Consider the following 12,678-nt stretch of genomic DNA (forward strand, 5'->3'; position numbering starts at 1 on the left):
AGTTAATATCCCACTCAGACACAATTTCTGTGCACATGCACTGTAACAGCATACCTATCTTGCCATCCTTAGTACATGTCTCAGACTACACATTTATTAGAAAGAACCACTGAAAACTAAGCTCTGTTGTCACATGTCTTCACACACTTCAGCAATTTTTACATGAGCCTACTTACTACCAAGGTTTCCCTCTTCCAATTTTAATACCTTCAGTTTTCCTCTCAATTTAGCCTCTTCATTGCTACTTCAAGCAAGTGCAAATACATTGCTACAGTTAAAAATGCTGAAAACAGCATAAAAGATAATGGACAGCCCACCGCAAAAGTTCATACAGTCTGTATCTACTTGGGTATGTGATAATTTGCTCCATTTAAGTCAACAGCAAAACTCCTATCACTTCAAGCACAAGGGGATCATCTTCTGGTGAGGAAGATGGCTTAAAAAAAAACCACAAAAAAACAAAAAAACAACCACAGAAACTTTAATTCCAGACATTGCCATTAACCAGAAATTAATTACATTAGTCTAAAAATTATTTCGGGCAAACAACACTTGTCAAACTCGATGACACGGAAGAAGTGCTCAGATGCTATTACTTCCTGAAAGTCTGAGCTGCAGCAGCATCAGGGCTCTCCCATATTCTTGTAAATCAGACATTAAACAATGTAATTAGATGACCAAGATCCCAACAGAAAATATCCAAGCGTGTAAAAGAGAAAACAGATTAATCCCTTTACAACAGCACTACTGACATTGGGGGTCAGCTGATTATTTTGCAATCGTGAACTGAAAACCTGGAATACAAAAGAGTAACGTGGGTAAATAGTTTCGTAAAACAATGGCTTTCCCACACTGCTCTGTGGGATGTACAGCATCACTCAGAGCTGAGCATTTACAAGGAAAGTGCCAGGTTCTGGTATTCTCTGTCCCTCCAGGCCACAGTTCATCCACAGCTGGTCAGCAATGGAAAACACAAACAAGGGCAAAATCCTAACACACCTCAGGGAATCTACCTTCTCCAAAAGTGTGAGCTCTTCCAGACTGGTGTCCAGACAGAGTCACCACAGTAAAATATTTTCATAGTCAATTTTTCAGAAACTTTTCAGCAATAACCCTCTTAGTATTCTTCCCCCCTTCCACCCGCTTCCCACATTTTCCTTTCCTCATTAATGTCAGTGAGTTTTCAGAGTCTTGCTGAAGTTGCTGAATATCTGATTGTCTACTATTATCTCCTTTGACAAAATATTCGACCAGGTTTGTGTATTTCAAGTCAGTGCCTGCTTATGCCTTTTAAACACATTATATAAAAGAGATCAACAGTGATTGATGACTTCTTATTATATTGAATACAGTATTGAGCTACAGTTAAATGTTCACCTCCTTTACTAATGTTCTTGCTTTGCTGGCAAGCTTTTCTGACTGAGCCAATTCCATTGCTTCACTCCAGATACTTAAGAAGTCAGAATAATTTCAAAATTCTGAAGTATTTTTAAGTTAATGGAAGACCCATTTTTTGCTTTCTGTAAGAATGGTCTGACCTCCAAAGCGTAGGAGCAAAACTCCCATGAAAAAAAACTACCATTACCAAAAAAACCAGACAAAATCCTTCTGGAACGAATGCAGCTGTTGATGAACGCATATTAAAGGATGGGTTAGATAAGCACTTCTCCTGTAAGAAGTGCAAGTTGTACAGTAGTTGGTGTACAGTGCAAAGGGCTGATAAGTTCTTGCTTGTGCTAGGATGGGAGTTATTCTAACATCGATTTAACACTAACACTAAACACGTGTATTTGCAGTATTTTCAGAGAACTGAAAAAAAAAAGGCATCAGAATACATCTAATGGCACTTATATAAAAATTTCATTGTTTTATTTTTATATTTGTTACTCAGTCAATTCAGTGCTCATTAAAAAGCACTCCATTTACCTGGCCACAAACCAAACCCTGAAAAGAGAAACAGCAGCAAGCTCCTCTTTTCCCATGGGGCTCTTGACAAAAAGCTTAACTTTGAGCTGAAGGCCCTGCTCCTACTGTGGCCAAGAGCAGCTGATCTCAGCCTTCTTCCAACATGTACTTGCCTTCTATTCTTCATCAGATATAAGCTATCCACAAGCTTCTGCAGCCCTAAAACCACATGACAGCAAGAGAACCACCAGCTAAAAAATAGGGCTTATTTTCCATGAAAATTCAACTTCCTTGCTCAGGATACCACATTTGCTCTTAGATTTTTGTCGTGAATCAAGTTTTGGGGTTATATTAATATAAAATTCATAATTAATTCAAAATAATCTTACAATACATGAGATAAACCAGTGATGAAAGACTCACTATTTCACAAACTACTCAGTCTTTCCTTAACTTCCAAAATGTAAGAAAACCAACAAATAAATGCCCTATGGCATAGGCAAGCTTGGGTCCTCTAACATGCATCAATCCTTTCCAATTTTCTTGCTTCACACCTGTCAATCTCCTTCCTATACGAGTAACATTCATTCTTCTAATCTCTCCCTACAGCCCATGGACAGCACAGAATCACAGAATGGAAAGGGTTGGAAGGGACCTCCAGAGATCATCCAGTCCAACCCCCCTGCTAAAGGAGGCTCACCCAGAGCAGGGTGCACAGGACATCATCCAGGCGGGCTTTGAATATCTCCAAAGAAGGAGACTCCACAGCCCCCCTGGGCAGCCTGTTCCAGGGCTCTGTCACCCTCAAAGTCAAGAAGTTCTTCCTCATGTTCAACTGAAACCTCTTATGTTTCATTTTGTGCCCATTGCCCCATGTCCTGTCGCTGGGCACCACTGAGAAGAGTCTGGCTCCGTCCTTGTGACATCCACCCTTAAGATATTTGTATGTGTACTAACTAGAGTGTATAAAAGGGGTAAGTATGTCAACAGTGAAACATCACATTGGCCCTTCAGAAATACCGATGAAAACCTTGCAGCATTCTCTTTCATTATAAAAGTCATGGTGATTTTTTAACTAAGTATTTTGTAAGAGAAGCAGGATCAGAATGACTGCTGTAAGGAAGAATGTAATGTAGTGTCAGGGTGGTGCTGGTTGCTGAGCCCTTCAATGCCATGGTGTCACATCTGTTCCACAGGTATGTGCACATCCTTTACTGAATTGAAAGGCCTAGAGAATTGAAGTTAACGGAGCTCCTCGAAGGCTGATGTGAGAAGTGAGGCATGCTAGGAAATAAGTAGAAACAAGTTCCAACTTTGTGGAGGAGTGAAGCCAAACTAAAGGAATCTAGACAAAGATGAAAATTCAACCACAGATTCAAGAAAGTTTGAGATCTGAGCTTTCAGTTTTGTTAACAATGCAGCGTCTTGGCTTTACTTGTTTGTGTCTCCAGTGGTAGAAAATCTCTTCTGTGTTTCCATGGCATGACAATTTTTCTTTTTGATTTTATATATGTAGAATGAATAGAATCACTGTTGTCTGGGAAACAGGCAAAGAAAAGTGAGTCTAACTCAATGAGATGACTGTTTGATGACAACACACAGACAATATTCATATCTATATATGTAAATATACGTACACATTTATGCTTACCAAGGCATGAGCCGGCCAATTCTTGTCCATCTACTTTTGCTAATAAAAAAGCCAGCAACAGGATCAGTAAGTGCGCCTGAGACTTTGCCAATGGACAGCACCAAAGAGGCGTGAAACGGAGTAATCTGAAAATACAGACAGAATACTGTAAACAAGAGCCATTGTTTCACAATACAATGAAAGAGCATAAAGCAACTTTCCAGAAAAACAAAAAAACCCTCAGTATTTTAAAGAATAATGATAGTTCATTTACAAAACATGTCTGCTGCTGTCATAGAAATTACTGTTGGTTACCCGTAGCAAACAAATGAGACGTTGAGACAGACACCATGCAAGAAGGGATTAGAGGGGAAACATGAAAGGAAAGAGAGAACTAGGAAAATGAGTCAGATAGTCAAATAGTAGACTAAAGTCCTTGTTTTAGTCATAAAACCTGACAGTCTCTTTCCTTAATTATCCCCTCACTTTGTTCCCCACATAGCCCTACTTTCCTGTATCTTTATCTTAACCTGATCTAGAAAAAAGTAGAGGGAGCTGTTTATATGCATTCATGTTTTTTCCATCTCCTGAGATTACCAACAAGGCTGCCAACTGGTGGCGTGTGGCTGTGGAAGGGGTTGTAGCACAGCAGACTTTATCCACTCAGAACTGAACTGTGACAACTGAATTGCATAAGGCACATCTGTTCAAATCAAAGTTGCCAGCACATGTCCAACAAATCTCACTTGAAAAATGTTCACAGATTACATAAGAAAAACCTTTGAAGTTAACCCAGGAGGACCATACTTAAGTGCCTATTTAGAAATAGCACTTGGGTTTATCCCAGGCAATGTAGTTATTTTTCAGAGATATCTGTAGAGAGCTTAGGAATTCATATCACACAATGGTTAAAAAAGGTGGGGGGTGAAAGAGGGAGCACAAGACTGCTGAAACAGCCTATGGAGCTTAAACAGCGACAGCAGACAAATCCCCTTCACTTATATGCTTCTTCCTGCTATCACCCAGCAGGAAGCCGGGTGAATGCAGCTGATGCAACACCCAGCTTGAGCTTGGTCTCCTGTCTTTCTGCAGAGCTCCTAGGCATCATCACGCAGCTTCTGGCTGGTGCAGGTCCCCTGCCTGCAGAATTTGCTATAGGTATTCCCTCAGAAGTGAAAGAAAGCAACAATAATCTCTGTATGACTTTTGTAAAAGGCAGATGTTATGCGCTTTTGTTAAATTCTAGCCCAAATTAGGTGAAATTGCAGGGACAGCCAATCTTCCTGACACCACCAGCTCCAAGACACATACTCCACCCTAGAAAGCTTATCAACAGGGAAGGATTGGGAATGGTAGTCTCCAACAGATAATGACAGTGGCTCTCCAAGCATCCCACTGCTGCACTGTAGGACAAGGCTGGGATGAGCACTGGGCTGTGTCCCACAGCAGTTTGCTGATGTTCACCTCATCCACCTTCACTGACTTGTACCCTCCCACAGCTAGAAAACCACCAGCCCCGAGGAAGACTTGCCATTGGGGCTGCACTACAACTGCTCACAAGTCACTTCTCAAAAGACAGGTTGGCCAAAACAAGAGCTAAACGGCAGTCGGAAAGATACGGGGGTTGAAATACCACAGTGATGAGGGACATGGAGACAGAAAGCTTCAAATTAGGTGGGTTTTGCATTGGTATTTTGTTCAGATAATGTGAATAGACAGAAAGGAAGTGGATGCTACATAACCAAAAGTGGAAGAAAGCCTTGAGGAAAATTAAAACCCCTCTTATGTTAGGAGTGGAGTCTGCATAGTCACCCTGTCTCCATCATCATAGGGGCTTATACATCCCTTGGCTGCCTTTTCTTAGCCCCTAAATCTAGACAGTGCCTGTTAGCACCAATGCCAGAAAATTCTCAGTGTTAATAAAATACAAGATAAAATATGCTAAATTCACCCATCTCAAAAGGAATAAAGACCAGGATCCTATTATTAGAGGTTTCGGTGTTTTCTAGTAATTTGTGGTGATTTGGAGTTACATTTATACGTCTGTAGTTTATACAGGTAATTTAGGTGGAACAGGGAATTCAAAAGGAAAAACTGTAAGCTACAGAAAGTGAATGCAAATGTAATTTTCTTAGAAAGGATCCAGATTACGTGTGAAAGATTACACCTAGCAAGTTTCCCAGTGTCTCAAAGGGCTAAACCAGTTCTGCCCTCTAAGTGGGCAAGAATTAGATCTAGGTAGTGACTATAAAATTACATGCTTTCCCCTGAAAATGTGTGGAAAAAACCATGGGATTTCAGAGCTGTTTATCAGGCCTTGAAATAAATCCTGTCCCTGCAGGATTACTTCAGAGAACAAACTAAGCCATCAAGCAACAAATAATTAAGTCCCTTAATGAAGTCATAAGTGTATCATTACAAACATTAAGCAAAATTATTGGGTTTGAGTAGGAACTTGTTAACAAAATAATTATTGTCATTTATTTAGGTATTGCCCAAAGATGCAGGAATGGGACCCCAGCTTTCTGAACACTGTACACAAACAGATAAAGAAATAAACAGTCCCCCCTAGCTTCAGGATTTTTCAATTTCTGTGATAAGCAGAGGGTAGGGAAATTGCCCTATTTATAAGCAACCTGGGAAAATTGTATTAGTGTCTTTCTCATTCAGTTCATGCTTCATGATCTCCAAAGGCTTGTATTGCCAGCCTTGATATGAGTGTGAAACAATTGTAGTCAGACCTGCATCTGTCTCCCTGCTGCATCTCTAAGCTACCTGTTCCACCTCCAACTCCACAGGCTCCACACCATCCACTTCCCACCTTTGACACTGCTGTCCAAAACTGGCCCCTTTTCTAGATCGTGTGACTTTGATCTCAACAAAACACTCAAGATCTCAGTTCTACATGCCAGTCTCATTGAGTTGCCAATTTTATCAAACAAGTCACAGCTCAGCTTCTGATATTGGACTTTTGTAGGAAAACCATAAACCCAATCTTTTGGACACCTCCACTCCCCCTGTCATGATACCCTGTCTTTCTACACCTTAAACAGTAAATGGATAATGATATCTGATCCAGAACCTCCTGTTATTTGCAGCAATTAAAAATAGTCATCAGTGCTGAAAACCACTCATGTAGTTTCAGCCACAGCTGTTCTCACAGTCCCTGCAATTTGGCCCCCTCTCCCTAAAATTCTTTTTTCTACACTATAATACTTTATCTGTCCCACCTAGTTACCATGCAGTCATACAAGACAATCCAACACAGTAAAAAAATGCTTATAAATTGATTTTCTTTGTTTCTCTGCTGTCCTGAAATCTAGCTGGAGCAGCTGAAAGTCAGATGAATGGGATGACTCCTACTGCTTTGTTTTACCAGGTCTGCTTCTGCACCAGAAAGCCACAGACTGGAAGCAAAGAACCTTCAGGAAGGATAACTCAGCTTTCTTTTCAAAGAAATTATCCTATACAAAGCAAAAAAAAAAAATGTATGTGAAATTATGTTGACTATGGGATGCAACTGTAGTGATTTTTAACTAAACCAAATGAGCAAAACTCCACAACCTCAGTATGGTGTTATTAATGTTTCAGATGTCTCCTATCTTACACTCCCTGACTCTTGACACAGAGAACTGCTTTTTCTTGTGCCTGCGAGTGTGTGAATTCTACGGTGCCAAAAGCTCTCCTATTGATCCCAAACTAAAAGCAAACAATGGCCACTTCAAGATAGAAAGGAAACTAGTGAAGAAAGAAAAAAAAAAATATATTTCTGGGCAAGTTTATGCAGTTTCCAAGATGCTGAACAGCTAGAGGCAATGATAACAAGACAATTTAAAAGCTTTATTAGCTAATTCACCTTTTATCATTCCAGGAACATTGTTAGTAACATTAGAGTTGAGGTAAGTCTACGATCTGTAAAGGTTTCTTCTGCTACTTACGTGGGCTATATCTAGCAGGTAGATCTGTAGGAAGAAAGCAGCAGCACTCCCTGCCACTTGATTTGGGGCAGCTCCTATTGCATAGCATAACTTGCTGCAGATCGAGAGCCTGTAAACCTGCTCGAGACAAAGCAGAACAAATGATGAGAAAAACAAGGTACACAAGTTAAAAGCTACAGAAGTCATAAGGTTAACGTCTAAGGTTAACACCAAATTCAGGTATTTGTTCCGCTAATAAACCCATATGCCCTCAACCCCCATCATCAACAGGCGTTTTGATGCTCATTCCTTTGATTTTTAATGGTTTTGTTCCTCAACTCAACCGCTAAAACCAGATTACAGTGTTCCTATGAGGGAGTTGAGGCTCACTTACCTTCTCACAAGCTTATTGAAAAGGAACAAGTCTACAAACAAACAAGAAGAAGCAAAGAAGTGCACATACTGTTACACTATTTTCTAAGCTTAGTTTTGTCTTTGAATGTTTAATTTGATTTTTTAAAGGTTGAGAACTTAAAAAAAGATTTCTTATATTAATCTTTCAGACCATAATAATTGATATATATTCTCATACCATAGTAATTAGACAACATTCATAGGAGGAAAGTCCCACAGTCAAATGCTGACCAAGTAGAACCCAAACATTTGTGCTCCATTCCTTCCTTACTTTGTCACAAAATGCTGGTGTGACCCTGGCAGAGTCACTTGATTTTGCACATCTTCCTTTTGACTTGACTTTTTGATTATCTTTTGTGAAAGATGGCATAATAGGGAAAGTGATTTGGGGGCCGAAGTCCTCTTTAGGAAGGACTCTAAGTCATACTAGGCATGGTTAAAAAAATCTTGCAAAACTGTGCACTCTCATTTGCCTTTTGATGTTTGAGAAGTACTGTAAGCATCCAAGAATATTCTCTAATAGAATTGCCAAATAAGAGTAAGGTAAAAGCAGAAAATAAAGTTTCATAACAGTAAAAGACAAAAAATGAAGACATTCTAATGAAAAAAGAGACATTCTGATGAAGAACACTTTTTTCTAATAGTAGAAATTCCAGAATACTAGAAAGCCTTTAAAAAAAAAAAAATCTTAACACTTAATTTCATGCCATAAAATTCAAAATACAGGAAGAAAATTACTCTTCATTAATCTTGTATTCCTTTCAAAAGGACAACATAACCAACCGAATTTAGACTTTCAGGCTTTCAATCTCTCTTTAAAGATCCCTGTCAGCAGAAAAAAGCAGGAACCAGGAAACATGAAGAGGAGCAGCAATATTAATCCTGGGTCTGCCCTCTTTCTGAACTGACTACAGAAGCCCTTAATTCTTACATTAGATCAGGATAAAAAGAGAGATATGGTAATGGCATCCACCACAATGATAATATTCTGATACATTTTGATGCAATATTCTGATACAAATTTCTGAGCATTTTTAAATATACTAACTACCATCATCTTTACTACCTAACAATTTTGATAAGTTTTAGACTTCTAGACAGAGCCTTCATCACCTGATCATTTTCCTTTGAACTGTTTTTTTTTTTTCTGAGTGGGTGTGAACAAGCAAGTATGAGTATCAGGACTCTTTCCTTTTTGTGTTTCCACAGAGAAAGACGTGGTGGCATCCCATTACTACGCCCTTGTAAAGGGGACACTGTCAGGGCACAAGCTGCAAAATGGTATCGCCACAGCAGGCCTCACTTGTACTCCATATGGGCAATTTTCTTCTTTCCAGGGGAAAAAAAAAAAAAAGTGGCAAACAGCCACAAGGTAGACTTAATCATAACAATATGCTATTTAATTTAGTAAGAGATTTTAAACAGAACAGACTATATACGTAGTTGCTGTACAAAGTAACTTTTTTTCATACATAAATCCTATTAAATGTGAGCTTTACTATATTTGTGGGGTCTAATAGAATCTTGTTTGCTTGACTCACAACCCCATCCTCTTGAGCTTTACTTCAGGGGCTGTGTACTTTTAAACTTTATCACACTTTCATTTTTTAATCATTCCCTTCTTCTAGCTTCACCTCCCTCCTCCCAGGAATGAAATTACTTTAGAAGTTTATTTTCCTTTGATACCTTCCCTTCTCATCTCCAAGCATTGGCAAGATGACTTCCAGCTGAAATCAGGAGACATAAGCCACTGCTATGTAAATCCTGTATCCCATTCCACCCCCAAAACAAGCAGAGAAAAACTTTCAGAACATAATGCTGCTTTCCTGCTTATTTTCCCTAGTAGCTGTCACAGAATCACAGAATGGTTTGGGTTGAGAAGGGACCTTTAAAGTCCATCTCATCCAAATCCCAGGGACGTCTCTCGCTAGATCAGGTTGCTCAGAGCCCCGTCCAACCTGGCCTTGAACACTTCCAGGGATGGTGCACCCACAACTTCTCCAGGCAACCGGTTCCAGTGTCTCCCCTCCCGCATCACAAAAATTTCTTCCTTATGTCGCTCTTTCAGTTTAAAACCATTGACCCTCATCCTTTCAATTGCTAAGGCCATGATAACACAGAAAAAGTAAAGGCCTCTACATAAAATACATGATTCCAAAACATTTTATAGCACAAATAATGTTAAGTTCTTAGGAATTAGTCTAATTAAAGTTGCAGTACACAAAACAGTCAACCAAGTTCTGAACTTACAGGCTGTAGGTAGTACTCCTGTCTTTACATCAGTTTAATGGATAGAAAATTTACAGTCTTAACACATATATTTTTTTTTTAAAGTCTTGCTGTGATTCCACACACCTCCAAGATGCTGCTTGACTACTTTCTGAAGCACTCTCCCAGATGACCTTAAAGCAAAGTTAATACTTCGGTTACAGCCGTAGTTAAGCTTTCACTAAATTTTGGTTATGAATGTTATTTTCAGAATAAATCAAGCTGTCAGACAGATATAGCATACAGGGGTGTCCTGTTTGGTCAAGCCACAGAAACGCAGGGAATCAGCAATTTATGAGCTTCCTGAAACAGAGGTTACATCCTGATCACTATTCAATACCTGTTCTCTCTTTTTTTTTTTTTTCCCTAATTACTTTCAGAACTCATTTGTACATTATGGTTCAATACCTGTTCTTTTTTTTTTTTTTTTCCTAATTACTTTCAGAACTCATTTGTACATTATGCCATAATACACCACAGCAGTTCTACATGTGAACGACACCTGCCGTGAAAGGAAACGCCACTGCCTTCATTGCAGATCTACTACCTGGTCATTTCATTGAGCGGCCCTGAGTTTCCATCTGCTGAGAAACAATCATTCAGACTCTACATTCTGGTGTCTCTTTCCAAAAGAAGCAGCCTATAATCTATTTTGACTCTCCGAACTGAAGTTGTATGGTAATCACTCTGTTTTCTACCTCAGTACCCTACGAGACAGTGGTAAAAATTAAGGTATGTCTCTGCACCAGTAAAGCTGAAACACTTCTTTCTTTATCATTTCCTGGGCTTCAGTTAAAAGTAGAAATGACGTACATGGCAGCTGCCCATTACAGGATCTAGAGGAGTAAGAGCCCCAGCCTTGGTTGGGTTTACATGATATTGCTAATAAATGACACCAGAAACTGTCTTGAGAAGGATAACATTGCACTTGTGCAGAGCAGCATGACCAACAGCGGTGCATTGGCTATGAGCAACTAACAGGGTTTTTCTTTTAAGGCTGAATTTCCCTGCTGTGTTGCCTCCTCAAGCAACAGAAATTGCTTGATTTCTGTGAAATCCCGTGAAAGCTTTTTCACCTGTGTAAGTTTGCCAGCAAGCTTAAAGTAGTCCAAAAATTCACTAGAGACCTGCATGTGTAGGCAAGGGTCAAATAAGGAACAAAATACTTTGTATTTGCAATGAAAATTTTGTTTCAAGAACCCTGTGGTGCAGTTGAATGTCAACATCAAGTTGCTTCTACAAGCTTTAGAAGAAATGTGAGAGGATGGGGTGGGAGGTAAAAGAAAGGAGGAGCAAGTGAGTTTATAATCCTTTTCTGTTCTCAGATTAATTTGATAATTTTGTACTTATACATGCCCCCATCATATCAAAGTTAATTGTGTTTCAAGGTAAACCAAGACAGCAAAGCAGCTGAGAGATTTGATTTGGCTCCTTAAATAGAAGAGTAAGTTTAAACACTGTTATAGAAAATTAATGCATCTCATACACTGTAGTTCCTTTATTTTTAATTCTCTTGTAAGTTAAAACCATACTTTTCATTGCTTGTAAATTTTCCCTTCCTCAACAGAACAGAAATTGAATACAATGTTTATAACAGATCATCTTATTTTCTTTAGAAAGTATTTAAGCACATTGAAAACAACTCTTTCCAACTGTGTGAAGATATTGCATGAACATGGGCACAGGAAGCAGCCACATTTTGTCCTAAGCTATTCTTTATCAGTTGAGTCCAGAACTGAACCAAGTAATTTAAAAGCAGTAAGACGAAAGAGCAAAATCTGTGACTCAAAGATAAACACTAGTCTAGGTTTATCTGAGAAACAGTGAAAATGTAGCTGACGAGGAGCAGCTTTTGACTCAGCTTTTCTCTCCATGTAGAATTAATAGTGGTAATGTTTCTGTTCTGCCAGTGACCATACAACTGCCTTTTAAAAGCATGAGTGTGACAGTCACAGCTCGTGTCCCAGGTCCCTCATACCAAGTATCCCAAAGACTGTTTTCAGGTTTCTTAGCGATGTCAGCCCACCCCTGAGTAGAAGTAGTAACAGGAGCGGGGCTTGGGTGCAGACACCTGGAGAGGGCATATGAGCAAGGCAGCTTACAATGGTGCTTTCCCAGGATATTCTTCCATCCGCCAGCAATGTAGTGCTGAGGGGCTCTGTGAGCCAAACACGGTGTATTTCTGTTCAAAATCTGCAGATTTCTCCTGTGAATTCACCAAGATGCTTTCTGAACGCAAAAATCCAAACCAGAACAGCATGCGCCCACAGCGTCCCATGAGCTCTATGGCTCGAATGCTCTTCACCTTGACCCCTCTGTTTGGAAGCTGCCCCTTCCCAGTTTTACCAGATGCCCCCTCAAGAGCCAGGGAGCAAGGGGAATCCTCACTCACCGTCTTACCGCCCTCTCCACCCCTATTTCGGCAAGCACCGAGTCTGAAGAGGAGGCATTTAGATACTCTATCACTCGCAACCACTCGTCTGGAAGTCAGGAGTTGATGAGGCTCCCTGAGGAGAGCGAACCCCCTCCCTCCCGCCCGCCCGC

At 39.8% G+C, this 12,678-nt stretch overlaps 1 protein-coding gene across 1 annotated transcript in view; it reads right to left on the bottom strand.

Moving 5' to 3' along the window:
* The window catches only part of MFSD2B (major facilitator superfamily domain containing 2B), a 37,435-nt gene extending 28,250 nt beyond the window's left edge, over window positions 1-9,185 (bottom strand). The window contains exons 1-3 of the mRNA XM_035897919.1: window positions 8,980-9,185; window positions 7,474-7,590; window positions 3,557-3,681 (exon numbers count right to left, since the gene is read on the bottom strand). Of these exons, the coding sequence (XP_035753812.1) occupies window positions 3,557-3,681; window positions 7,474-7,590; window positions 8,980-9,093 (356 nt within the window). The 5' untranslated portion in view covers window positions 9,094-9,185. The remainder of the gene's footprint in view (window positions 1-3,556; window positions 3,682-7,473; window positions 7,591-8,979) is intronic.
* Between the last annotated feature and the right edge of the window lie 3,493 nt (window positions 9,186-12,678).

Source organism: Egretta garzetta, unplaced genomic scaffold (genome assembly GCF_000687185.1).
Source record: "Egretta garzetta isolate BGI_Z169 unplaced genomic scaffold, ASM68718v1 scaffold87, whole genome shotgun sequence".
Taxonomy (NCBI): domain Eukaryota; kingdom Metazoa; phylum Chordata; class Aves; order Pelecaniformes; family Ardeidae; genus Egretta; species Egretta garzetta.